Source organism: Thunnus albacares, chromosome 14 (genome assembly GCF_914725855.1).
Source record: "Thunnus albacares chromosome 14, fThuAlb1.1, whole genome shotgun sequence".
NCBI lineage: Eukaryota > Metazoa > Chordata > Actinopteri > Scombriformes > Scombridae > Thunnus > Thunnus albacares.
The window spans coordinates 9,774,853-9,802,249 of record NC_058119.1 but is presented as its reverse complement, the minus strand read 5'-3'; the positions used below and the strand labels follow the sequence as shown (position 1 = coordinate 9,802,249).

The 27,397-nt window shown below is 39.3% G+C and overlaps 5 protein-coding genes across 8 annotated transcripts in view; 2 read left to right on the top strand and 3 right to left on the bottom strand.

The window, feature by feature from the left end:
• The window catches only part of LOC122997050 (SLX4 interacting protein), a 36,369-nt gene extending 34,778 nt beyond the window's left edge, over window positions 1-1,591 (bottom strand). For 2 of the 4 annotated variants that reach the window (XM_044372965.1, XM_044372968.1), the window contains exons 1-2: window positions 1,310-1,476; window positions 746-803 (exon numbers count right to left, since the gene is read on the bottom strand). In XM_044372965.1, the coding sequence (XP_044228900.1) occupies window positions 746-772 (27 nt within the window). In that variant the 5' untranslated portion in view covers window positions 773-803; window positions 1,310-1,476. The other 2 variants (XM_044372966.1, XM_044372967.1) reach the window with 2 other exon arrangements.
• A 228-nt stretch (window positions 1,592-1,819) lies between these two features.
• Window positions 1,820-5,520, top strand: mkks (MKKS centrosomal shuttling protein). The gene is made up of 4 exons (XM_044372958.1): window positions 1,820-2,963; window positions 3,540-3,721; window positions 3,876-3,986; window positions 4,093-5,520. Exons 1-4 carry the CDS (start codon window positions 1,979-1,981, stop codon window positions 4,519-4,521), a joined length of 1,707 nt encoding a protein of 568 aa, XP_044228893.1. The 5' UTR covers window positions 1,820-1,978; the 3' UTR covers window positions 4,522-5,520.
• Window positions 5,521-5,605: 85 nt separating this feature from the next.
• On the bottom strand, window positions 5,606-8,213 carry srd5a2b (steroid-5-alpha-reductase, alpha polypeptide 2b). The gene is made up of 5 exons (XM_044372970.1): window positions 7,735-8,213; window positions 6,730-6,893; window positions 6,526-6,627; window positions 6,293-6,443; window positions 5,606-6,174 (listed from the first exon to the last, which is right to left on the bottom strand). The coding sequence occupies exons 1-5, from the start codon at window positions 8,007-8,009 to the stop codon at window positions 6,108-6,110; spliced, it is 759 nt and encodes a 252-aa protein (XP_044228905.1). The 5' UTR covers window positions 8,010-8,213; the 3' UTR covers window positions 5,606-6,107.
• A 1,314-nt stretch (window positions 8,214-9,527) lies between these two features.
• Window positions 9,528-17,110, bottom strand: memo1 (mediator of cell motility 1). The gene is made up of 9 exons (XM_044372566.1): window positions 16,661-17,110; window positions 15,369-15,450; window positions 15,217-15,285; window positions 14,921-15,033; window positions 14,273-14,384; window positions 13,573-13,715; window positions 13,271-13,347; window positions 12,598-12,702; window positions 9,528-12,192 (listed from the first exon to the last, which is right to left on the bottom strand). Exons 1-9 carry the CDS (start codon window positions 16,719-16,721, stop codon window positions 12,061-12,063), a joined length of 894 nt encoding a protein of 297 aa, XP_044228501.1. The 5' UTR covers window positions 16,722-17,110; the 3' UTR covers window positions 9,528-12,060.
• A 2,833-nt stretch (window positions 17,111-19,943) lies between these two features.
• Window positions 19,944-25,865, top strand: LOC122996829 (spastin-like). Its single transcript, XM_044372565.1, has 16 exons — window positions 19,944-20,338; window positions 20,418-20,501; window positions 20,583-20,666; window positions 21,783-21,949; window positions 22,050-22,168; window positions 22,268-22,361; window positions 22,472-22,546; window positions 22,682-22,753; window positions 23,831-23,906; window positions 24,028-24,119; window positions 24,251-24,330; window positions 24,426-24,468; window positions 24,599-24,678; window positions 24,766-24,836; window positions 24,936-24,976; window positions 25,089-25,865. The coding sequence occupies exons 1-16, from the start codon at window positions 20,221-20,223 to the stop codon at window positions 25,212-25,214; spliced, it is 1,422 nt and encodes a 473-aa protein (XP_044228500.1). The 5' UTR covers window positions 19,944-20,220; the 3' UTR covers window positions 25,215-25,865.
• Window positions 25,866-27,397: the final 1,532 nt, after the last annotated feature.

Below are 27,397 nucleotides of genomic sequence, written 5' to 3'. Positions count from 1 at the left end.
AACTGTACACTTACTTCTAACATCCATGGACAATTATACACTTTGCCATAGAAATATCCACCTGACTTGCACTAATGTACAGTGTATTATAGCATATTAACATCATTGAACAGTGTATACTCAGCACACAGTATATTATTGTTATGGTTATATCTCTATCTCTAGTCTCTATTCTATGTTTATTTATTCTTTAAATTTGTCTATTTAGTTATTGTATATAATTTACCCTTAGTTGTACATTGTATTTGTTTCCTTTACCTACCTCATTGTTTTTGTATTTTGATTTATGTCAACTGGCTGCTGTGACACTTTCATTTCTCTTTGGGATTAATTAAATACTCTAAGTAATCTATCTGAATTTAACAGTTATACAGAACTTGCCCAAAACATTTTGAACAGAGAAATACATAAAATATAACTGTTGAGTTAAACATAAACACTTCTTGTAATGGCTTGAAAATTAAAGATTTCTTTGAAATTATTGTCAGCTTTTTTGCATGTCCTTTATGAATGTTATGTAGGCTTTATACTGTATTTTCAGTCACTGCTTCATTTAAATGGTAGGCTCACAAAAAAGGTCAACCTTTTTAAAATTGTTTCGTTTTTAAGAAGTTGCTGCACACAAATGTTGAACATTTTAATATAAAACGATATTATTTAACATAATATAATATACAGTATATTACTTTAAAACAGAAGTGTACTACAAGGGTCTGTGTATGCTGATTATTTCACTTTCACTTACCTTAATGACAAATTTGAGAGGAGCCATTGCAGTGAACACAGCAGTCAGTCAGTGTCACCTGAAACAAGTGTATTGTCATGGATTACAGCATAGACTGCATATATATTATTATTGTTTACATATTTGATATATTTTTTTATATACAGTCTATGGATTACACGTGGTAACGTTAGCCTAATAACACGCTCCAATGATCATGCATTGTGGACAACATGTAATACCAGCAGGCTATAATTTAACCACCTTCCTAAAAAAATAATACCAACTATCTTATGATTGACACTTGAGTGTCTATGATGAGCCAATTAGTATTCTTGTGCTCGGTTTCTTACACAGATATGTATTTGGCTTCTCCTAAACGTAATACACCGTAATGTTAATCCTAAATCCCCCCAAAAAACGACTTTTGACGGTCTAACAGTGAAAAGCTCCCAAAACGAATAATTATTGCTAAAAGCAGCATTGCTATAACGTTAAACTATCAGTATACAATGACGCTACAAACACATAATAACAAAATGTGTTTGGAACAACGCTGTGTAACAACATTAACAGATCTCATACCGCCAACAATTTTTGAATGCTTGTCAAACGACGACCAGGCTGCGGAAAGATGACGTCACACTTAATTTGTAGTCCTATTTGTAGTCCTGCAACCTCGAAGCCAGTGTGAGTGGGAGCTTTTCAGCGGATTTCTTTTGGCAAAATATTCCTCGAAAATACTGAGTAAGGTAGGAAAAGCGACTGTCTGTCTCTGTTATCAAGCGGGGTGGCGGAGCCATGGAGTTTTAAATTAACAGCAATAATTTCTACGTACTTTTTATCGAATAGGATCCAACGCTGTGGCCGCTACCATGGAAACGAGTGAATATTTTAAAAAAGCCTGTATTAATATCGAAATTATACGTCGTCGAGTTGTATCCATATATTTTTAATTTACCATATAGTAGTTCCTATCACATGAAATCAACATCGTTTGCTTTTTTAAGTATACTATAACAAAGAGGTCACCCAAATATAGTTGAATTATGATCAGGCAATGCGATAAGCTTCACTATCTTTGTCGTGGCAGACAACAGTGCCTAAAAACGAATTTTTCGTTCAACAGACAGTTTTAAAGGACATTTCTAACCTACCTTATCTTCACTACTCAAAGTAAAGTTACTGTCTAAGCGTACTTCAGTACCGTAAGGCTGTCAACAATGGTCCTAAGGTGAAATAACTGCTGAAGTGATGTCTCGAGTCGCCAAGAAAGCTCCATCTCTTTGCACGGATTTACCACTGGACAACACTGACATTTGTGACAAGCTTCATATTCTGGGGCAGCTTCTGAGATCTTGTTTTGGTCCCACAGGTAGACTGAAACAAGTTCATAACAACATTGGAGGGCACGTTGTAACCACCTCATCTTCCTCAGTTCTGCTTCCAGCAATTTCTTCGCCACAACCTTTTATTAATCTGATAATAACCTCCATTCGCAACCACGTTTCTCGTTACAGTGACTGTGGATTGTTTGCTGCCATTCTTTGTTTGGCTCTTATTCAACAAGCAAAGCAGTCTGGTGTCAAAAGAAATGTGGCTATCAGACTGAACAAGCACTTTCTGGGTTTGTGCACCAGTTATCTTCATCAAGAAGACTGTGCATGTAAAGTGAAGCTCGACTTCTGCAGCAGCCACATCTTGATCACATTAGCTCACAGTGTTATTTCCAGCAAACCAGCCAGTGTGCTAACAAAGCCAGAGGCACTTCACGTCAGCAAGCTGGCAGTGCAAGCCTTTTTGCTGACTGTGCCTTGTAAGAGCCCAGGTATAGTCAGTCTTGGCAGGATAGTGACTGTCTCTGTTGAAGGCCAATCTGTGCTGGATTCTGCAGTGTTTCCGGGCTTACTGGTGGACATACCTGATGTCTTTGGCATCTTCAAGGTGGAGAATCTTCCTCCTAATCCACTGCGTATGGTACTGTTTAGTGTATCTCTTGCTGGGGATCTTTCTGAACTAGGAAACGGGACAATTGAGGTGCATCATGGTGCAAACACAGACTCTCAAATTCTGGATCAGCTCCTGGAGATTGGCAAACAGGTGGTTAAAGACGAGGTGAGGCTCTTTGTGTGCCAGAAGGTCATCCACCCAGTCCTGCAGCAATACCTGAGGAGTCATGGTATCATAGTGATGGAGAGACTGGGGATCACTCTCATGGAGCCACTTATTCAGCTGACAGGTAGGCCTCTAAATGTATGCACAGAGCCTTTGGCAGAACCATCATGGCAAATTCATGTTCTGCAGCTAAGCACAATTTAAACTCACAGAACATAATTTTAAATAACATGAAATTTAATTATAGGGAAATTAGTATAAAATGATGCACAACATATCTGTGTGTGTGTAATGCACAGTAGCTCCAGCTCCAGGGATGAAACTAACTTTTTTTTTTTTTCATTATTGATTAGTAATACCATTATTTTCTCAATTTAATGGTGAGTCATCTTGTCTACACAATGTAAGAAAATAGTGAAAAATGGCCATTATATTTTCCAACAGCCCAAAGTGATATATTCAAATAGCTTGTTTTATTCCACCAACAGTCTAAAACGAAAAGTTTAGTTATATGAATGTAAAAATAAATACATTTTGAAGCTACTGCTAAAGCATTGACATTTCTTCATTCTTTTGGGTGTGAAATTGTAAATGTACATATGTATACTGCCTCTACTGCCCAGCCAGAGTGTATCCCGTGCTATAACTCTGCTCTGTCTATCTAAGCTCCTGTTTCATCTCTGTCTCCTTTAACAACTAGGTGCTCAACCTGTGGCCACATTACATACCACAATCCCACGCAAGGCCTATGGAAACGTGAGGGATCTCAGTTTTAGGCAGTTTGGATCCAAGACATTGCTGCATTTACTCCCTCCTGGGGAGTCAGTGATCTGCACGATGGTCCTCTGCCACAGGAATGAGACAATGTTAAATGAGTTGAAGGTAAGATAGAGTTAAAAGTGTTGGAACTATACTGTTGGCCTCAGTTTTAGTTGGCTTTGGTTTTAGAGATGTGTCAGCCTGAAACCTCCATTAATAGGAGGCAAATGTGACAGATGGACTGATGTATTAATTTCCATCTGTGCGACTATTAAAGGTGGCGTGCCAGAAGACAGAACATGTGTTGAGGCTCACCCTGAGGGAACCATCTGCCTTACTTGGAGCTGGGTGCACTGAGACCCACTTAGCTGCTTACATCAGACTCAAGGTGAGATCCAGTATTTAGTCTTGAACCAGTGAGCTGTACAAAATATTTGATTTATTTCACATATTTTAAGGAGAGCATGTCTTATTCATGTTATATTTCATCCTAGAGCATGAATGATGTCATTGAGACAGCGTCAGTGTTGGGATGCTCACAGACAGAGTACCTGCTTGGCATGGAGGCATTCTGCCGCTCTCTGGAGTCTGTGGCTGCAGCGCTGGAGCATGATGGTGGGAATTCTCTTATTGATCTGACTTGTGCTCACCACTGGACTCTCCCTGCGGATGTGATGCAAGAACACATGGAGGATAGCTTGGGCCTTTGTGGCTGTGGACTGGTGGAAAGTAGCCCAAGTATGAAGTGGAGTTATCTTAACACTAAATATCCAGAGTTCTCACCTGCACCCTTGTCTAAAGACACGACTCTCCAGCCACATGTACTGGACTCCTTCACAGCTAAGCTCAATGCGTTGCAGGTTGCTGTAGAAACTGCTAATATTGCTCTGGATGTGCAATATATCATTCAAGATATGAACTAGCGGATGGATGAATATATTCTATTCAGTGAGGGATGCTGGTTTGTGGTGACCAAAATGAGGAATAAATGCTCTTTTTATTTTTCGAAAGTAATATTTATTTTCTATGTTAGCATTCACTTTAATGAAAATCTGAATGAACCCTGGAGCCAGTCAGAGGGATTGTTGACCCTCTGTCCTGTTGTTTCCATCTTTTGAAAGTATTGTGTTTAGTCATTGTCTTATTATCATATTTGTCCATATTTTCCTTTATAGATATAAACTGTCACTCTTTTTCTTAATTTTGTGGGCTACTGGCTATAATATACCAGCCTTGTTTTCAGCTCACATATGGTGTATGTGTTTACTCTTAGTTTAGTGTTTGAGCTGGTAGGAAGCAACCTTTTGTCCACATTGTCCAAAATTTAAAATTTACAAGCTATATCAGCCACATTTCCAGCCAATAAAACGTAGAATTTAAATGATGCACAGTTAGAAGTGTTTGTAAGATTGACATGAATCAAAAAATTCAGTTTATTTATGAGACCTTTACGATTACAAACTGGCATTTTTCTGTTGCAATTGTTTTTGGTCAGCACTAGGAGGAGCTGCAAGGACGCTGTAGATTTTGTTTTTTACCAGCATAGTACCAAAAGAAAAAAAACCTACCAGCTCTGGGCTTGTGGTAATTTTCCACCCTATTTCATGACACTGTGTTACATTCAAAATGTTACCAGTCTTAACCTGCTGACTGGTGTTGGTGCCGTTCCTTGACTCTGTCTACTGTTCAGTGTTTCATGCCATGTTGCAGACAGTCATAACCATCTCATGTGATAGGACAATGAGCCCAGATTATGACAAATGAACGTTTATTTCTTGTCACAAAATCTCTTCCAATCTGAAACTGTTCATTTCATGAAGTTTCACTTATTAATGTCTTTGAGTTTCATTCATAGCAGTGTGTACAGAAAGAGTTGAACAGAGTTTTGTATATGTGTTAACATTAAAATGTACCAGAAGTTGGATGAGCATTCTAGTTAATATTAAATTATGTGTAAATATTAAATGACTGTCACTAGGTCCTGCAGTAGGTATCAGGCTTTGCCATCATAAATCTACTGAGCCAGGTGACACTATCGTCTATCCTGACCTAACTTAAAGTTGCCTCTGATCCTTCCCTCACCAAACAAAGAGTAGATACTTGGCAGCTTGACTCAGCTTTATGTATCTACCCTGCATCTGCTCAGGCTAACCTACAATGACTGGCTCAACTGGCTTCATAGGCAGTTTCATCCATGATCCACTCAGTTGTACACTAGCAACCCTCCTGGTATGAGTAATTTTTCCATGCATGAATCATGTTCCTTGACCTGTCTTACCAAAGAAAAAATAACATGGTTTTAATGTGAAGTTGAGTGTAAGAGCATATGAAAGTCTACACAGTAATGACAAGCAAAATCATAACAGATTCTTGTGCAGTAAAATGAGTGTGATGTCTGATTAAAAATACAACAATAGGAGTGTCAAAACTGCATTAGTCTTCTGCTATTAGGTCCACAGGGTATACAGTTGTTGTCTGTCCTTATAAGATGATGGCGAGGTGCTTTTTCTCAGAGGATGAATGGAATCAACGCCTTTCGTAACTTGGGATAGTCTTTGAATTTCTCCTGATAAAACCTGTAACAGTGAAACAAAGGATAATAGCTATCAGTCAGAAATGGCATATGGTAATGCCAGTGGTTTCACATTGTGCCTGTATTGCCTAGTTATGCTTTTTCATAAATGTCAGAGGCACCTGTGATGGTAATAGGCTCTTGGTCCAATGAAACAGAGGCTAAACACAGCAAATGAGAGTGCTGGAAGGGCCCAGGTGGCTACTGCATAGCCAAACCACTCCACAATCTCTCCTAAGTAGTTGGCACCAGACACATATTCAAAAAGACCTCCTGCAGGAGAGTAAAAAGACCGCAGGTCACCACAAACACAGGATGGATGTGAGTTAATGAATGTGTAATCTTTGTGTCTTACCTGTAGGAATCTTGTATATTACTTCTCCTGGTTTCCTCAGGTTACGTAGAATATAGTCACTGTGTATATTGATGGCCATTCCGACATAAAACAGTACTAAACCTAGAAGACATTTTTACTTGTGCACTGACTTCTCAAGAGATACAATTCATGAAGCCTTTCATATTTTAGATAAATAAATGAAAGAATAAAGATATCACCTACCAGTTTTAAAGCGATAGTCAGCTGACCACTCATCATTGAACTGAGCACAGTGCAGCAGGTAGTGTCCCTGCAGGAAACCATTCAGAGAGCAGAAGAAACCTGCTGTCATCATCACACCCAGTGGGAAAGGCTTTCCTCTGGTCCGTAGCGAATAGACAAATGTCCTGTGGTTGGTGAAGAAATAGATACAGCAGGTAAAAAGATGAAGGGATAATCTTTTTATCCATGCTGCAAAAAACCTTTTATAATCAGATGGAAAAAGGCCCCGTTCTTCACGGGAGGTTACTAAAGCATTCCTCACACTGCTTTAGCCTTCAGATTATAACAGCAGGAAATCTCATTTTCAAAGCTCCTTTTTTCGCTTTCTCCATCTGAAAATGTGTTTGTAATATTCATCTTGCATAAAGTGACTGATTACATGCATCTAGCATAGTACAATATAAAAGTACAATGACAAAATATGCTTTTTAATAAGATGCTAATACCATTTTGAGTGAGTAATAGGATTCAAACATTATTACTGTATATTAAGAATGGGAGTTTAACCTTTTGAGTGATACAAAAAAAATCTTGAATTCGGTTTAGTTTTTGTAAAATTTGCTCCACACGATCTTACTGTCATTAATAGAACAAGATCCATGATGAATACAAAGTACTCCTATAAGGACTCATTTTCTGTTCATACCATATACAAAAAGCAAAACAGCATATCCCTACAGACATAACTGAAATACTAAAGATGTATATGACAAAATAAACATGAGGAAAATTACAAACTGTATCAAATCAGTGACAAATAACTGAAATTAAAATGAGTCATTGGTTAAATGAATCTGAAAATAGTCCTGCAGGCAGTTTTATAGTTATGTGTATCTTGAATGAATGGGAGTGTGTGCGCCTACCTCCAAAGACACTGATCACAGCTGCACATCTTAAAGTACATCTTCACAATTCCCTTCACAGACAGATCAAAGGGCCACCACCAGCATCTGTCTCTGCTTTTACCTTTGAAAGTAGTGCATGCAAAAGGTCCCAAGCAGTAGTGTCTTCCCCATGCTGGAGGGTTTGTCCGAGGTGAGTGTCAGAAGAAGGGGGATCAGGAGAGCCGGCATCTCCTGAAGGAACCAGGCTAGTCTGGCTGGGACCATCCTAGTCAGAGGAGAGAGTCTCATATGGCGCCCATAGGAAGTCTGGGTTTTCCTGTGATGGACCAGATGCCCCAGTCCTGTCAGGATCAACCCACAGCTGAGATAGTTGATTAGTTCCCCATAGCAGTGCATCTCGCAGCAGTATTGGTGAGTGTTGCAATAATCTGCGTCTCTAATCGAAGGCGTCTGTGTAAACTTAAGGGGATGTAAACAGCAACTCTGACTCCTCCCAAAGGCAAATAAAGAGGTGTCAACCAGCTGAAACACGAGTGTGCTCCCTTTTTTCACAGCGTGGGTACAAACATTGCTAGAGGTGAGGTTATTATTATCCTTTCCAGCTTGGAACGGGCTCGGAAAGTGCTGACGTTAAAATGCTGAATTTCCCATAGCTACAACAGAATTGCATGGAGTATTAAAATCACCATGCAAGTCAGCTGCTAGAAATCTGTTTTGGTCTGAAGTCAACCAAAGTCCCTTGCTAACAACTTCCTCTGTCTGTCCATCCTGTTTACAAACTCACACAGCAACATCTGCACCAATCTGAAATGATTTAGTTCTGTTTATAGTCAGAAGTTTGTTAGTAAATTTGTTACGGATCACTTGTATTTATATGAAGCTTTGCCATTCCTAATCATGGGAATAAGTGTGAAGTTTAGTGATGAGGTGCTCAAACAGGACGACTGACTAGTCTGGAGCAGACAGGGAGGAACGTGGCACAACACACACAGTTAAGGCAAAATATTTTTACTACTGTGAATCATAATAAATCCATTTCTGTGCCAGAGACAGCCTCACTAAGGATAACCTGTTCTTCCTGATCTGAGCACTGACTTACTTTAATGCCTGATGACATTATAGGGCAACTGAATATTGACAAAAGATACATTTTACCTCATATTCTGGTATTTCTGCTATTACCTGTCAGTGACATTTGAGTGGCCTTAATGTATAACCCCAAGCACGCTTTCCCTGCATCTAAATCAACTGATCAAGTGTCAGTTGTAGTATTTTCTTAAAGTTACACAAAATCAACTATTCTGGTTGTAATTTGATGTCAGTGGTTAGAATATAAGTGATAAATGATTTTAAAAAATGCTGGAAATGAACTAGGTCAAATTCACACCATCTGTAGTCACCTTGTGTGAATATATAAATGTATTATACATTTTATTAGATTTATATTCGTGTGGATCCTGCACTGTAAGAACAGTGTTGTTACGAAATTCCTCCAAACATCTGGCTCCCCCTGCTGGTGACATTTGCCTAAACAGCTCTACTGTAAAATGACAATGAATAAACACGGTGGATATTTATATTACCCAGGATGCAGCATTGCACTGAGAAGCTGTTACCATACATGTTTGACAGTTGGAAAACTGGATTGAAAAGTACACAATTTACAACCACAGTAACACTAACTGCTGCAGTGCTGGAAATACAAGACTGTTAATTCATTGCAATTTTGGCAAATGGCTGCATTTATAGTGTGTGTGTGTGTGTGTGTGTGTATATATATATATATTTTTTTTTTTTGGAGGAATATACAACATGTTTATTAAAGTCAGAGATTCATCAGTGTAATGCATATACCAAGTAAATTGTTTTCTGTGTGATTGTAAATACTTGAAGAACAAGACACCAGAGCAGACATGCTTTTCAGTATATTTTACTTGTTTTGTAACATGAATCCGCGGCCTTATCTGAAGAGCCTTTTGGGATGCTTTGTCAGTGGAACCTGAGATCAAAAAAACTCCATTTCAGGGAGTAGTTAAGTAGTATATTTTAGGTTTATGACGTGTAAGTTCCCATTCTCTAAGCAAGAACAAAAAAAAAATAATAATAATAATACAAAAACCATTTCTAAAAGACAAAGATCCATAAAAAGAAAATGAACAGTGTTGAGGTTCAGCCTTTGTCTCTCTCTACAGGAATGAGGTGAGGTGGAGAAAACAAAACACCACTCCCTGCTGGAGAAAGGAGATAACAGTTGGTGCCATTTTAGACCAACAGATGGGGGGGGGGGGGACAGGTCACATACTCCCGGAGTGCTCGGTGAGCTGGAGACATTGCTGGGCACTAGGCAAGGGAGGGGAGGGGGGGGTACATGTGGAAAAACAAAACCTTAAAGTACACATTCTAAAATAAGACCAAAAGTGAGAATACGCTTTATATGTATATGTGCAACAGTGATAAAAAGGCACAATAGCACAGTGTGTCATGCTTTACTAGTTTCCCTTAAAATTAACCTTAGAAGTCAAGAGAGTCTGGGGATTCATGTACCCACTTGGTGCAACCACATATTGTAGCGCAATGTTAAAACTGCATCATCTAAAAGGGGAATACTTGACTTCAGCAACAAGAGTCTCTCAGTAAAAAAGTAGTAATCAAAGGTCAAACAGCAGGATGGCAGACATTGTGCGCTGCCTGTATAATATCATCATTGAGCCTACAGTGTACTGCCACTATGAATCATCAGGATTTGGATCCAGCTTTTGTGGTTAGTTTGTTCGTTTTCGAGGGACAGTAGGACTACATGGCAAATTACTTTAATTTTGTTTTCTTAATAATTATGATCCTCCTGCTTAACATTTCATAATGCAGATATTCAATTTTTGTTGAAGAGATCAGATCCAGTAAATCCACAGCAGGGAACAGCAATTATCAGTTGTTGTTTTTTTTTTTTTGCACAAATTATTCAACCTTACAACAAAAGCATTGTGGCTTTGTTCTGGTCTTAAAACTCCCATCTGTTACTGGTTTCAGCCAACCTCTTCCAATTGTTACTCCTACTGCCTCAAGAGCAATTCTGAAGTGAAATCATAAGTGATTTCTCATCGTCATACACTGAAAGGCAACAAAGCTGGAAAGCAAAATGAAGACTTGAAACTTCCCAATAACTTTTGGCTTTCTTAAATCAAAACGTATTAACAAAAACAGTTGTAAATTGCTACCTATTAAGCTAATATAATAACAGTTCCTACAACTCAAGCAGACCGTCTAGGCCTTTATATTTGTGTTATTTTGCTCAGAGCAAAACAAAAGCTCTGACAGAGCTCAATGTGTAAGAAAAGACATTTTCTACAAGTCTAGTAAAAGAAAAACTCACTCCAAGTCTGACAATTCAATAACTACAGAGATTCAAGGTGGCAGTGTAAACAAAAACTAGAGGTGTCAGTGTTTATATCCAGCTTTGATTACATTTTGTAGCACCCACAACTGCAGCCTGGCCCTAGCAAAACATATCTATAATGCTACAAGCGTATAGTTGGAATCTGGGAGCAGTGTTGCACAAACTAATTTATTGGGCAAACTATGTTGATGACTTTAAAGCATAAATGACAACACTACTTGAGTAAATACCATCACGTCTAATAAAAGTACTAAAATAGGGAGAAATAAAGGAATGAAATATGAATAAAAGATAATATTTAATAAACTATTATAAGAGTAATAACGTTTTTGGTTTTGTACAGTAGGGGGTTAGTGAACTTTGTTGGATGCAGCCCTTTGTTAGCAACTAGAACATACTGTAATGTTGAGCAACGGTAGTAATTACCTATGACACTGGGTTCAAAGTTTAAGTTGCATGTAGCTTGAAGCAGTCAGTCAGAACACTCATTTCATTTTCATCTGGCAACATTTCAATATTCTTGATTTCCATTAACATCTGCAGTTTTATTTTTGTTCCTTTTTCTGAGGCAAATTACATGAGCACACACCGCCAAGAGTCCAAATGTAAAGATTGCATTAGTACAACTCAAATCCATCGTTTTCTCATGAAAATAAAAAAGGACTAAGAGGACGACTACAGTCCTTGTAAGAACCCAAATAAGATTTCCACCTCCCCACGCTTCCTCCGATAATACGTAACCCTCCCATCCCCTCTGATCATTTGCTCCTTCATATTCTCAAAACTGCACTTCAACACAAAAAGTTTCAACCTAAAGCTCTGAGACACACTTCAAACTGAGAGGAAGGTGGAGAAAGGCGGGAGAGTTGAGTGGGAGAAAGGGGGCGGGGAGGAGGAGACTGTATTGGCTTGGAGTGTCTAGGTCCATCCTGCAAATAGTGGGTGTAACTGGGGGGCGGAGGGGGGTGAGAGGGAGGGTGTGTGGGTCAGGTTATGGCGATAGATAATAACGGCAGGGCGGCGGCGCTGCTGTGGCCCCTGCGAAAGTTGACCTCAATGAACGATGAGTCCCCCGGCAGCATAACTCACGGAGCTGTCTTGCCAGTTCCTGCACTCACTTGACTGGGCGTAGTTCAGGAAAGTGAAATTCATTTCTAAACCAGTCTTCCTCAGTTCAGCCACAGCCTGCAAAACACACACATAAGTTTAAGTGTCTCATCATGACAGGACATATATTACTGTTATTTACTGTCAAGCGTTTGCTAAGCCCCTCCCTCAAACAGCAATTGTCCAATCATACCTTAGTAACCACAACTAGGTGCCTGTCGATGCTTGTCAAGTGTAAGGAATGGATTTAACTGTGTATTTATCTGCTCTATCATAAGTTGCAACTGTTAGCGTGTCCAGCTTTTCAACCAATTCACCTTATTAAACATTTCAAATGGTGAATCTGTTCCCATTATGATTGCAAACTGCATATATTGACAACAGTAACTAAGGGAGGTGGTGGGGCTTAGCGAACAGTCAACTGAACCGCCATCAAAACCTCTACAGAGAGTGACAGGTGAGTCTTTGTTTTGTAGTACTCACATTTAGCAGCACTCCAATAGGGTGACGTCCACAGATGGTGTTGCGGTACTTCTTCAAGTAGTTGGTGAAAGACATGGGATCCAGCTGCTCTATAATGCCCATCCCCTTCACATGCAGAAAGAAAAGAAGTGAAACAAAAGCAATGAAATTTCTATGTGCCCTCATGTCTTTGCGTTTTTTTAAAAAAATCCTAAGAGTACAATACTGTTGATTTTTTTGAGCAGGTTTTTTTTTTTTTAGAGAAGTGATAAATTCTTTTTCAACATTTTCAACCTACTTTCCCATGACATGGTGAATACATACAGATAATTATGGGTTGTTTTGTTTGGGTTTGTGTCAAATTTCAGTTTATACTTATCTTCGTTATCTCTAGAAATGTTTCTCATCTTAAAACATCAGAAACTCCTGTATGCTGAGCTAAAGAAAACAAACTTCCTTATCAAGAAAACAAAAGACAAATCTATATACATGACCTCTCCGCACTTCAGTATTTTTAACTTTCTGAAACACAGGCCATGTATTTCCTTTAATACTATGAGTTTCACTGTGACATTACTGTGTATTTAATATGTGCTTCGTTACCATTACAGCTGTGTATGTGGCTGATGACAAAAATGTTTCTTTACATATTTAATTCCACACACATTTGAATCAAATATATCTCAGTGGTTACCATTTTATCAAGATGCTCAATAGACCTGTAGATCTCCCCTTGAGATTCATCGTAGTATGTGTAACGGAACCGTTGACCTTCATAAAAGAAATGGACAACAATACAAAGCTGAATACAGTCATGTCACATTTTAGAACAGTTTTTATTGGTAAAACACAATACAAATGCTGAACATTAACACAGAACACAACATAACACATACACGTTAACACAATAACAGATACATTGCTAAAACTACACCTTTTAAAAGGCAGAGTAATTGCACAGAATGAATGTAGTGCCTTGGTTATGTCGGTACCTACCCCAGTGGCAGAAGTCAGATGAGATGATGAAAAGGTTGGAAGGATCTGCCAGGTACTTGCTGAGCAGCTTCCCATACTCCTGTTCCTTAGACTCACTCAGGGCACCCACAAGCACAGGGACGATGCTAAACTCATCTTTGTGGCTGTAAAATCAAATTATGGAATTTAAAAAAAAAATCAAGTACAATAACTGCACCTCAATGTCAAATTTCAAGGAGATAGGGTGGATAAATGAGCGCCCATCAGTGAAAGCTCCACACATACTTTTTTAATTGTGGCAGCCTATTGCATGATAAACTGACACTGGTGAGTGTTGAGTTGTCCCTTTAATACCCTATATGAAACTAATATTTCTAATTTTTCTTGTGTGCTCAACACCACAGGTTTTAGGTAAACTTGTATGGATGATATGCATTGATCTAATGTGCTTGATTCTCTCCATACTAGACTCCTGCCAACCTAACAGAAGGCCGTATTAATTATGCATGTCATACTTTCCATCTATCACTGCACCAATGTGATTCTTGTTTACAGTACGTATAGGAAATCAAAGAATAAACAGAACTGAAAGAGACCTTGTACTGTCTTCTTGTTTCATCGATAATAGTTCAGAAAAGGCTTCATTCTGTTAGACATTTCCCTCTGAAAGTCTATAATGTTGATTCTTTTGTTTACTGAATGCCACTCAGATGTGCATTACCTCTCCATGGCTTTAGCAGTGTAAGGCAAGTGCATCTCGATACTGTGCTCATCTTCGTCTGTCTGCATACTCATCCGCTCAAACAACCCAGTTTTCCAGAGGTCAGCATAAACTGTAAAACAGAGGTGAGTTTCACTTTAATTTGTGTATTTTATCATGACCATAATACCTACTTATTAAGTAGTTTCTGGAGCTGAACGCTCATTTAAATTGGCTGTGCAAAACCTCATCATTAAGAAAGCCTTTATCCTTCAGAGTCAGGGAACTATCTGGTCCCTGGAGGATGATTAAAAGTGTATCACCTCCCGAGACTGCTTGAGGTCTGCATGTTGGAGCTCTTTTCTGGCTAGACTAAAGCAATCACAATAGCAAAAAGCCTCATTTAGCTGTATTTGTACCCACAATTTGTTTTTTTTCTACAAGTAAAATGATCCTGAATGACTGGAAGCAAATTTGTTTATTTAATTTATTTTGTGGCGTGAAACATGCACTACATTCAACATATCTAAACTGCAATTCAAACAGTAGTTATGCTATTCCTTTACCTAAATCATTTACCAGTTAGCACGTGTGAACATGTGAGACTGAATGACAAACACCCGAAAAAGGTGACAGAATCATAATGTCATGAGTAAGAACAGTGAATACCCTTCTGGTCGATTCTCAGGTCATAGAGGGGTGTTCTATAGATGTCTGCAGGTGACAGGGCACAGCGGGAGAGGGGCACGTGGTGTGAAGGTCCCAGGATGAACACCCTACGACTGAAGGGCAACAGGACTTTATCTCACTCACTCTGTTCACCAAAGGCATACCACCAGCGCTATATTCTACTATCTAAACTAGCATCTGTTCATTCTATGGGGGGAAATTCAAGATAAAAAAAAAAAAATCATACAAAGCATTTTCTTAAATAAGGAATGGAGACTGAAAACTGAATGACTTACGTAATAGAGGGATCAACCTGCTTGTAGGCATGTGCTGCACAAGCACCACAGTAGGTATACCCAGCATGCCTGAAAACAAATGAAAATGACATGGCACCATTTGACATGTTCAGATGATATTTTTTTTCTTCCATTTGTCATTGTGTGCTTACGGCGCTATGATGGCTCTAGCAGGTCTGATTGTGGATTGTGCTTGGGACAGCCAGCCTTCTAGTTGTGCGTTCAGCTGGGATCCTGAAAAAGCAGAAATTAAAAAATAAATTTCTTTCATGCCAAATCGCTGGATTCCTCCTCATGCAAGGTATTTTTTTGATATCACTATAATGATCCCCAAGGGGTGACAGCAGCTTATTTAGATTACTCAAGTGTATGCTATTTTGGGTGAAAAATAGTAGTGACTTTGACATATCCACCTAGTATTATATACAAATAGTAACCCATCTCTGATGATGACACCTAATATCTTTTAGACCCTGGACCTTTGAGGTGAAGCAGCAGACCATACTGTCTTCTGGTCTTGGTTAGACAATAAAAATATGCTGTTAACGTTATGTCAACGTCAATCAAACATTAGCTGACTGAGTTATATAATTAAGTTCGCACGAAGAACAAACACACCAGTATAATTTGTTTGTAAAAACGGACAAGGACATCTGGATCTGGGTGGATTAACGTCAGATCTTTGGACACATTATTGTTTACATGCAATGTAAATGGGGGGAGGGTTTTTGTGTTTAGCTACTGTATACGCTCTGTGGAAAACGGGTATTACTACAATGCAGTAAGGCAGGCTTTAAAAGGATAAACAGGCAGCAGCTAGCTGGTGAAATGGGGGAAGGGGTGCAACATGAACCTTCATTTTTCTGCCCTGCCCTGCCCAGTCCTTTGTTTCACGGCAGGGAGTATTTTTGCACTTTACTTAGTCAGGGTCAGACACCAACAAGACCACAACAACACCAGAAGCTTGGCCTAAGTGAAATAGTAGCTAACAGTCTGTTTCGGGAAATGTCTAATCTAGCCAGATGGTTGGTAGGCCAGGAAGTTCTGCAATACTAGCCAAGTTAGCCTTTCTGTAACATTAATAACTTTGATTAATCGATAAAAAAATATGAGCAGCAGATGTCTGTTTATTTTTTAAGTACTTCCATCGACTATCCGAGAAAGAAAAGTGCTGAATAAGCTCAAACCAACCATGCACCAAAATGTGATAGCGGAGACGAGGTTGTCAATATCAGCTAAGTGTTAGCTCGCCGACTTTTCATCAGCTGGATTTACAACCCTGGCGTTAGCTGTCATCGTCTGCTTTGACAAGCAATGTATTCGACAGTTTTTGATGTCAAGATATTAAAAGCCAACCAAACTAATAAAACGCTGCCATGACAGAAGAAAAACAACAACAGCCAGCTACCACGCAGAGGGCTAACGGTGGTGTGTTGACAGTTACCCGAGGCAGAGTACCAGCTCCCGGCGTGACTTGCTTCTCTGCACACCACTCGGTTCGACATCTTGGTTCCCAAGCCGCCTATCTTGGTTTACTTAACTCTTGTCAGGCGAAAAAAATAAAATAAAATAGCAAATGCCGGTGTTAGTTAACCCAGAGGAGAAACAACGGCTACTAGAGTAGAGTAGAGACAAAGGGTAGAGACAGCTGGGTTAGCTGCTAACAAGCTGCTGGCCGCTGTGTTGTTACCCGGAGACAGCAGCTAACGACAACTAGTTAGCCAGTCTGGGGATATTACTGAGCAAATTCGGAAAGGCACAAAGTATAAAATCTTTGTGATGTGTCAAGCTGAGGCAGCCAGCAGGGGAATACCAACACCAGGATCTGTCCCAGCCGAAATCTGAGGATTAACTGTTACTGAGTATGTCTGTCGGCTCAGGTGAGGGGAGTCACTGGAACGCTTCTCACGATGACGTCGGAGCACGTTGATTGGCTGCTTGGTAAGACAGGATACAAATGACTGGTGGAAAACTCTACTAGGCGTGGCCTTTGCTTCTATGCTTGTTTGATTATGAAGTTGTTCTGTCCGTCAGGTGAGCGGGTACAGTGTGTCAATGCTAGCAGCAACTGACATTCCTACCAGAAGAGAAGATGCAGGACTGGTTGTCTGAGATGCACTTAACTCATAACTGCTTAAGAATTGCACTATATGATTATTATCGTTCTGCACAATGTATAATAATTACAATGTTTCTATTGCACATTACATACTGTATAATAATTCTAATTCTACTCTTTATTTTATTTTTAGCATTAGCATTGAACAATGGATAAAAACTTTTTTCCCACCTATCTTACTTTCATTTTATTGTATACTATGTATATAATTACTGTACAATATATAATGTTAACCTTTTCTATTTTACTATTTTATTTTATTCTATTCTTGTGTGTGATATGGGCTGAGTGTTGCTGTTGTGACACTAAAATTTCCCTTGGGATTAATTTAGTATTTTTTTTTTATTCTTATTTGCTTGAGAAAATGTGGTGTTCAGAATCAGAAACATCTTCATTAGAATCAGAATCATCTTTATTGGCCCCTTATGTTTACACATACGAGGAATTTGACTCCAGTTTAATTGCTTTCAATGTACTTAGACAGAATAACAAAACAACAATCTTCAGAAAAATATACAAGGAATGACTATATACAGGTGACATAATTTCTGTGAACTGTAAACAGGATACAAGGAAATGATTTCATCCCAATGATTAAGAAGAATTAGAAGACATGTTTTACCTATGAATTTATCAACGTGAATGTGACATTTTTACCGGTTTATTTTCCTATATTTGCTTATTTTGCCTGTTTTTTTTTTTTTTACTATTTACTTTATCTATTTGCCAGTTTTAGTGTAGTTACTTGACTTTTGTATGATGCACACACAGCCTTATAGATAGTACAAAACTCTGTTCTTTACCATGAGATTTGATTGGGTGAGAAATATTGTGCCAAGCCATAGTGATCAAACACATTTAAAATGACATATTGATAAAGGTTAATGCACTTGTTTGGGTTAATATTAGTCGTTAGTGGTTCGAGACATTTCCCCTCTAAACTTCTCAAACAGTTTCATTTACATGAAACCACAGATGCAAAGAATTAAAATTATTCAACATTTGACAAAAAAAAGCAAAGAGAAAAGAGAAAAGTCCACACAATTACTTCAGATTTTGAATAGCAGTAACTTTTTTTCTTCTTCTTTCCCCTAATTATCTCATGACCCCATAGATTTACCTTAATTGTGACCCTTTGGAGGGGGCCTGGCCCCTAGGCCGGGGACCACTGGACCAAACTAACTGACTGTATAAAGTAGTTAAAGATAGCTTCACTAAAGCATTAAAATGCCACTTACACATTGATGCATGGGTATTATCAGTCTAATAATGTCATATATAATAATATATCAGTCACCATGAATATTATTCTGCAGAGTGAGTACTTTCGCCTTTGATACTTTAACTACATTTTGCAAACTGCATGTCAGTGCTTGAGAATTGTACTGACTTACAATAATTATAAACCCCTGTCTTCAGAAAAATCAAGCCTCGATATCAGCTGTTTTAAAACAGCAACATTAGGTCTAAACTTGGGACTTAAACTGCAACTGCCATACATGGATACATTGTCAATATTATTCCTGCTGTGTCTTCTATTTTTATTTATGTGTTGCACAACATTTATCATCTAGTTTTATTTTTGTTGAAGAATCATTGAGGAAAGATCTAGTCATGTAGCAATTAAAAAGGAACTGTGCAACTGACAAATGACAAAACAGTCTTAGTGTAGCTGACTTTGGGGGACCAACATGACTTTTTGAATGAGTTTGTGTTTGTGTGTTATAAAAATAGTGATTTGATGGTGGGGACACTCTCAAATTGTAACAGTTGATCATATTGCATCGTTAAATTTGCGCAGGGCTGCATCAAATATAATATCATGTGATGACTTCTCAGCAGCATACATTGTTGTGAATGTCGTTTCAGCTAGTATTGGGAGAGGTCACATATTGCTCTGATTAATCTAAGGCGGTGGTTCTAAAAGTGGGGTCTGGGGACCACCAGGGGTCCTTGAGGGGGTTCCAGGCCTTTTGCTGGGTCCCTAGAAAAAGGAGGAAATCGTTTATTTTCACTATAATTCCATCCATAAACAACACAATGACTGAATATTTGACTATTTTGGTCATGGTTTCATACACTTTCTGTAATAAAACATCTAAAAGAAAAAATCTTGTCAGATGGGGGACCTTGGGACAAAATCTTATTCAATTTGCATCAGTATGGATAATACCTATTGTCTGTGCACTTATCAAGCGCAATGTGTTCACATTATTATATTGTATTTGAATTATATCTTTGTTTCTCTTTATTTTCTCTCTATCTCTATTTATTGTCATGCTTCATCACCCCCAAAAGTTACAAAGACAATAGCCTACAATATGGGTAATGTGGCTAAAACCATTTGCCATGATTTTTATGCAACGGGTCTAAATGCTAAACAAGAGGTCTAAACTATATATTATTGCTGAACCACATGGCTGAAAAGATTGTTCCTTTTTAAGAGAGCAAATCTGATCACATAATAAAATTTTAACAACATATCTTTGCATTTTTAGGCTAAGTATTTGTTTTTTGTGCAAACAGTATAGGTTTCTGGAAATTTACAGAGATTACGGTTTCATTCTGAAAATCTACCGGAAGTCATTCTCTTTGTTTTAGTCATTGGGACGGAACAGGAGGGCGGGGACTGCTGTGTAGCCTAGCGTGCAGCACACGCGAAAGCGGAAGTTAGCGGTAGAAATGTTTGTGTTGTGATGAGGCACCACAATTTCTGTCACATATGTAGCAAAACTGTTGTTTTACAAACCTCAAACTGAGGCTCGACCGGATTATAAAAGCGACTGAAGGGCTTAATTTCACTGTAACGTATTTCATAACTAGGCTAACTCTTATCTGCAACTAACGTTACTAACGTTAGGAGCAACGAGACAAACGAAAGAGCAATGTCGGTGAAAACAAACGCAAGTAAAGGCAAAGACAGTAGCGAAGTTATTAAAAACCACCATAAACTGGCGTTTGAGCATATATCCAAGGCACTGAAGATCGACGAAGATGATACAGGTTTGTTTCTTGTGCATATGAGTAATAACGTGTGTGTGACAGCTGGTCATAGTAACCCCGTTCCTCTCTGCGGTGACAGGAGACAAGGAGGCGGCTGCGCAGTGGTACAAGAAAGGGATTGCTGAGCTTGAAAGGGGAATAGCAGTGGAGATCACGGGACAAGGTAGCATCCAAACAAACAGTCACATGAAAATGGAGTGCAGTGTTGACATGCTGTAGTCTAACTCCCATGTTTTGTTAACAGGAGAGCAACATGACCGGGCAAAGAGACTTCGAGATAAAATGGTCAACAATCTTACCATGGCAAAAGACAGGCTTGCTCTTTTAGGTAAGTGACACCTTCGTCGTCTGAGTCCACATAACTCGTGGCCCCGGGCCATGGATGTAATATGCCTGGGGCCAGTAAAAGTTTATGCAGAGCAAGTTGATTGGCCAGTCAGAGTGATGGGTAAGCCCCTTTAAATACGGTCATCCATCGTACTTGTCTTAACCACCCTCCAGGACAACTTCCGCGTGCGTCACGTGATGCACACTGACCCCAAAAGACCTTTTCCCATACACTTACTTTGTCAAAGAGACATCTGTAAATCAGTACCGAAATTTTTTTTAGCGTCACAACCCCCGTGAAATGACTCATTTCATTCTCAGAATTTGATACATTTGGTCCAATAACATTTGGAAAGTCTAGAAGAGCCGCACAATTGAATTACTTTATCCCCGTTCAAGTTAGCAGAAGGCTAAACTGGAAGTTAGACAGTTTGGCCGGTAGAAGTATCTGGCACGCCTGCTCTATGGGCCACATGATCCTGGAAGATCCAGGTAATTTTATAACTGGAAGATAAACTATTTTGGCTTCATGCGTCACTGAGCAACTTTCATTAGAATGAACGGAGCTCCGCCTCCAACGTTGTATCCAGTTCAAGAAACATACAAGGCTACGAAAAGAAAGAGGAGCTTTCTATGCGTGGAAAACAGCGACTGTGGTATGTTTTGTACAGTTTGCCAGCGATTCCCTGCAAAGTCCGATCGAGGGGGTTCGTTTTTAAAGAGACTGACAATTATCGAAAACACGCTCATGACACACATGACGAAAGTAGAAACCACTTGCAGTGTAAGCTAGCCAAGCGGATGGCAGATAACCTGTCATCAGGCCCACTTAATATACATATCCCTAACTAAAGGAAAACATCCAAATCTAAAGGGAACTTCACTGTTGTACATGTTATATGTATAATGAATAAATCACAAAAATTATGGAAAAAAGAATTATTTTCACTTTTTGGCTGCTGGGCCAGTGAAAATATACAAGGGGCCAGTAAAACTCTGATCTACTGGCCAAGTGGGCCAGCGGGGAAAAAATGTAACATTACTAGTTTTACCAAAATAAATATGATTTCCTCAGAGAAACTCGATACTGAAGATCAACACTGCTCTTGTTTTACAGAGGCAACATTGGCATGTAAAAGGAGGAGTGAACCCCAGAAGGCATCACATCACGTCCCCCCTCAGCCAAAGCCTGTTCCCAAAAGCCAGCCTGCAGTGCGAGGTGTGCCCGGTAACATCAGGCCCTCCACTGCTGTCAGACCGCCGTCTAGGCCCACTGATCTGAGGGTGATTTGTTTAATTAAGTTCAGTTGTCCAGTTGCTATTTCAAGACTTCTGATGATGATTAAGGGTGTAATGTTTTCTGCATGTTTTGGTTGCTGCATAGGTGACCCCACGGGTGGGAAAAGCCCAAAATGGAAAACAGCCCAAAAAGACAGATATGAGAAATTTTAAGAATGTGGACAGCAAGCTAGCCAACTTGATCCTGAATGAAATTGTTGACAGGTACGTCGAGGCAAAGATACAATACTTTTTGTGTCAGTTAGATGTACATGAAAAACAAACCTGCGCTGCATTTAAAGGATCTTGGTCTGTTCATTGCAGTGGAGCGTCTGTGTCCTTTGAAGACATTGCGGGACAGGATCTGGCTAAGCAAGCACTCCAAGAAATCGTCATCCTTCCCGCCTTAAGACCAGAGGTGATCACTTAAAAACATTTGGTTTCTGGTTTCAGTGCTTCATGCTTACCATAATTGTGATGTTACAGATTTGTTACAGATTTACATTTAGTTCTTTTTCACATTTTTAGCTCTTTACTGGCCTGAGAGCTCCGGCACGTGGTTTGCTCTTATTTGGCCCTCCTGGTAATGGGAAAACCATGCTGGTGAGTTAAATGTTCTCTCCAACACAAAAAGCAGATGAATTCAGATCAAACTCTGCTTCATAATTTGCATTTAGCTGTTGATAGTCATAGCTCAGTTATTATCAGTTGAGTCACAGCCTTTGCTTCCTCTTACAGGCCAAAGCAGTCGCAGCAGAGTCAAATGCCACATTTTTCAACATCAGCGCTGCCAGTTTGACCTCAAAATATGTAAGTTGATCCCGTAACACTGAATGTACACAGCCTCCAGCTATGCTCTGGCTCAGTCAAGGCTCTGTCGCGGTTTCAGTTTCCACTGGAAACATTTCCGAATGGGATATATTATACGATATTGTTGTTTTCTTGACATTTTTGTATTTTACAAGCATAAATACATGTTTGCAGCTCATCTAGATGTGGTAACAGATGCTTTGTGGCTAAACTTGAATGATGACCTTTTGTTGCTTCTAACCTTCTCAGTCATCACTCATTTTAAATGTCATGTTCCTGTGTACATTAGCTGTAACTTTAAGTGCTGTCTTTGTTGGTGTAGGTCTCCACAATGCACCAAATTTAGTGTGTAGGTAAACGTGGCCTTTTTTTTACCTTTCTGTTAGAGATGCACCGATTGCAATTTTCTTGACCAATTCCGATTTCCGATATTTTAAAAGTCTGACCTGCCGATTCTGATTTTCTTTCTTTCTTTATATATTTCTTTTCTTTCTAAGAACTATAGTTGATAGCATACACCAACTTTTTATGGAACTGACATTTATTGAAATTCAATTGTATGTTCATTAACTATTTCAATAACTTACATTTCTCTTCTTGAAATTGGGCCTGTTCCCCAGGGTGATGTTTGTCTGATTAAGTTAGTTGTTCCAAATGTTTTCAAGCCTGCTCTTCTACGGCTTATTTTGGACCCAAAGGTATCACATATTGCGAGCTTTGTGTCTTCTTCCTTCATGCTGAAGTCCTTCCACACCAGCGACGTTTGTGTGTGGCTACACTGCCTGTGAGCTGTGTGCGCGACGTGGATTTTGTGTGCGTGTGTGTGTGTGTGTGTTTGTGTGTGGCTACGCTGTCTGTGAGCTGCGTGCGCAACATGCATGTTGTGTGTGTGTGTGTGTGTTTACACTGCCTCTGCTGCAGCTGCTGCTGTGTGCTTGATATGAACCATACTGCGGCTATGTGCAGAAAATATGACTGGCAAAAGACACGGTCATGGCCGATCAGCTGAAAACTGTCCGATTTCGATCGGTGGCTGATTGATCGGTGCGTCTCTACTTTCTGTCATCTCCATTCCAGGTGGGAGAGGGTGAGAAGCTTGTCCGAGCGTTGTTTGCAGTCGCCAGAGAGTTGCAGCCCTCCGTCATCTTCATTGGTTTGTATTACTCTATTTATAGACCAGATGTGTTCCAAACACCACATTTGAGCCCATAACTAACCTTTATCAAATTAATTTAGAGTAAATATTTGTCATGTTGTTTTCATTTTGCATTCAGATGAAGTTGACAGTTTGCTTTGTGAACGGAGGGAGGGAGAACACGATGCCTCCCGTCGATTAAAAACCGAGTTCCTCATTGAATTCGACGGGGTAAGAGCAGCAGTGCTGTCGCTCTAATAAGGCCTCTGAAATTTGATCAGCAGCCATCTTCATGCTGCTTACATCACCACTATCTCAGAGTGCACTGGTGTTATTTTCACAACTGTGCTTTTTGGTTTCAGGTGCAGTCAGGAGGGGATGACAGGGTACTTGTAATGGGAGCGACCAACAGGCCTCAGGAACTTGATGAAGCAGTTCTGAGGTATATTATGTAACCCGACATGCTGTACAACTATTATGTTTGGGTTTTTTTTGGTACAAGGTCAACACCATTTTTCTCTTGTGTTTATCTTACAGGCGCTTTGCAAAAAGAGTCTATGTGGCATTGCCTGATGAGGAGGTATTTGCTGTGTAAACTTTATCACAGTTCATTACTATGATCAGTGTCTTTTGTCAGCTTTGAGATTTGAATGGTGTAGGATTTATTTTTTTGGTTCACTGAGTTATAGATGCAACTCTCATCCCTCTAGACAAGATTCACGCTGCTGAAAAATCTTTTGGGAAAACACGGGAATCCACTGAATAAAAATGAGCTGACCTATCTTGCAAAGTGAGTTTCATATGTACACGACATGCAGCCATTTCACCTCAATTTCTATGTTGACTTGCATTAATTTCCAAATGTGTAACTTGACAGAGCGTCTGCAGGATATTCAGGGAGTGATCTGACATCATTAGCCAAAGATGCTGCACTCGGGCCGATTAGAGGTAAGACCCCTTGATCACGTTTTATTTATGTACTTATATTTTAGCTTCATGGTGGGCTTGATCGGCTTCATTTTAATGTGAAAACTATCTCTTGTACAGAGTTGGGACCAGACCAAGTCCGAAGTATGGCTGCTAGTGAGGTGAGACAATGCTGTTAAAATACTCACAATGTTGCAGATATCTTCTTTACACTTTTTTGCCATAATGTATTAGTACTTACCTATGAAAATATACTTATGTGTGTATTCACAGATGCGCAACATCAAGAAGAAAGACTTTGAGGATTCCCTGAAGCGCATTAAGCCCAGTGTTAGCCCAGCGACTCTTAATATGTATGCCAAATGGAACAAAGATTTTGGTGACACAACAGCTTTTTGAACCTAGTAGTTCATTTTCACTCCTAAAAAAAAACTGGAAAGAGAGTAACAGTAGATTCCTTTGTTTTACTCTACGGGTATAAGATGTCATTAACATTATGGCACACAGTTACTGTACTTAACTTCCCTGTTTTAATAATGCTAATAATAATAATTAATAATAAAAGAAATGCTTTAAGATTTTTATGAGTTTCTCTACTGTATTATTACACTCCTCAAACATTGTCTTACTACATAATTCTCAAGAATGCCTTGCAAAATGACAAGTGATCTTTCTCTTGCCGCAAGTTTCTGTAAATCCTGACAAATTCTGACATAGCCTGACTTAATTGGATGATTTTTTTGCATCCATTAATTGCCTGATGTACTGACTTGTTGATGGTATAGATTATCAAGTGCTCTCTGTATTTATGCACATGCAAGAATGATAATAATTGGAAAAAAGTTTCCATAATGGGTGCTTTTGTATAATAAGACTTGTGAAAAAGCATTTTCAGCTTGTAGATACAAAAACTTGTATTGTACTTGAAAATAGAAGATCTAATGAATTGTGTTGTCCCAAAAACATTTATGATATTTAGCTGAAAAGTATCAGAACTGTAATGGCTTCCTACTTTTTGTCATGCATGAATAAATCCATTCAAGAAGTTTCTCCAGCTTTATTTTTCCTCTGATTATACCATTCACAGATTAGTCCAGTGCTGCAGTCTTGTAGGTAGATGGTGCTGCGGTTCTGCTTTTGCCTTTTCCACGACTCCTCTCTGTGGTCTGAAAGCTGCGTCTAGAATCGGCAGATATTTTGCCTGCAAGCACTGATGTGTGGAATGCAGTAAATTGCTATTAATGAAAATAAAGACCTTGTTCTGCTGTGTTGACTGTCAGGTTGAATGACAGATTGGATCAAGTTTGCAGTTTTGGATGTCAGGTAGTTACAGCTCTTAAAGTAGGAAACTCGGTGTCTTCACACATGTAGGTTGAGGTGATTCCTAGAGAAAGTAAAAGTGTTAATACATGACGTTACATTATGCAGCTCCCTACTCAAGACCCTGTAACTAGCTGACAGCTAATAATAAGGCTAGAGACTGAGCACGAACAGGGGTCACCAGCTGTCTGGCAATAGCTGACTTAGATTTAGTAAATGCGTGTGGCCAGTGAAATCTTTCAGTGCACTCCAAACTCTTCCGCTAAAAATTCAACTTAAATACAACCTCTTTCCCAACGGGCCTCCTATGGTCAGCTGGTGGTGTTGCCTGTGGTCTATGCGGCACAGCAGCTGCATAATCTGTTCCTGCAGATGTTTACAGACTCTGCAAATGCAAACATTTTATGCAATTAATTTAGTTTTTCAAGGTTGTCCTCAGACCTTTATTTTTTCCACGCTGCTCAAGGCCATCAAAAGAAGGAATAAGGCATGCAAAACACTCATTTCCAGAGCTGCACACCACACCTAGGACTACTCTCTTTCCCCCAGGGGAGAGATATGGATGGAGTGTGTTTTTTTTAACTTGTCATGACTAAAGAGCTTCTTTCATGACGCCAGACAGGAATGGAGAGTGTTGGGAGTTAAGGTTTAGTCATCACCTTTTTTTTCTGTTTACTCTTCACTGAGAGCATCCTGCACAGTAAACAAATGGTCTTTATGACAGATTAGTTGCTCCTGTTATTTCCCCCACCTTTCAGCTTACATATGTGAGTATAACATAAATGCCTACAGGTGGTGAAATTAGCTAATCCTCTCATATCAACATTCTTACAAGTGATTACTTTTTGATCTGTAATTACAGTAGAAAGCAGTTATCAGATGTACATAATGTGTATTAAATATATTTTCTAACTGACAGAAGACATTGAGGTATTTTAAATCTTGCAGATGATTGACAGCTTCCCTTTTTGGTTGCGTGTCAGAGGCTCGCACCTCCACAGTGGCTCATTGATGCTTTGACCACTACATCCACTCAAGGGAAAACAGAATAGGTGATCATTTGATACCTCCAGTAAAATAGCCCACCCTGTAGAGAGCTCAATAATAGTCAACACAGGGAGGACCTCTCACTGACTGAGCAAACAGTCTGTGAGTGTTTCTTCAAGTGGCCCATTATGAAAACAGTATGTGGATGGGAGGGTTTTGTTATAGTGTGCGCACGTGTCTCGCTTTAAGGTGTCTGGAGCTGCAGGGATTATTCT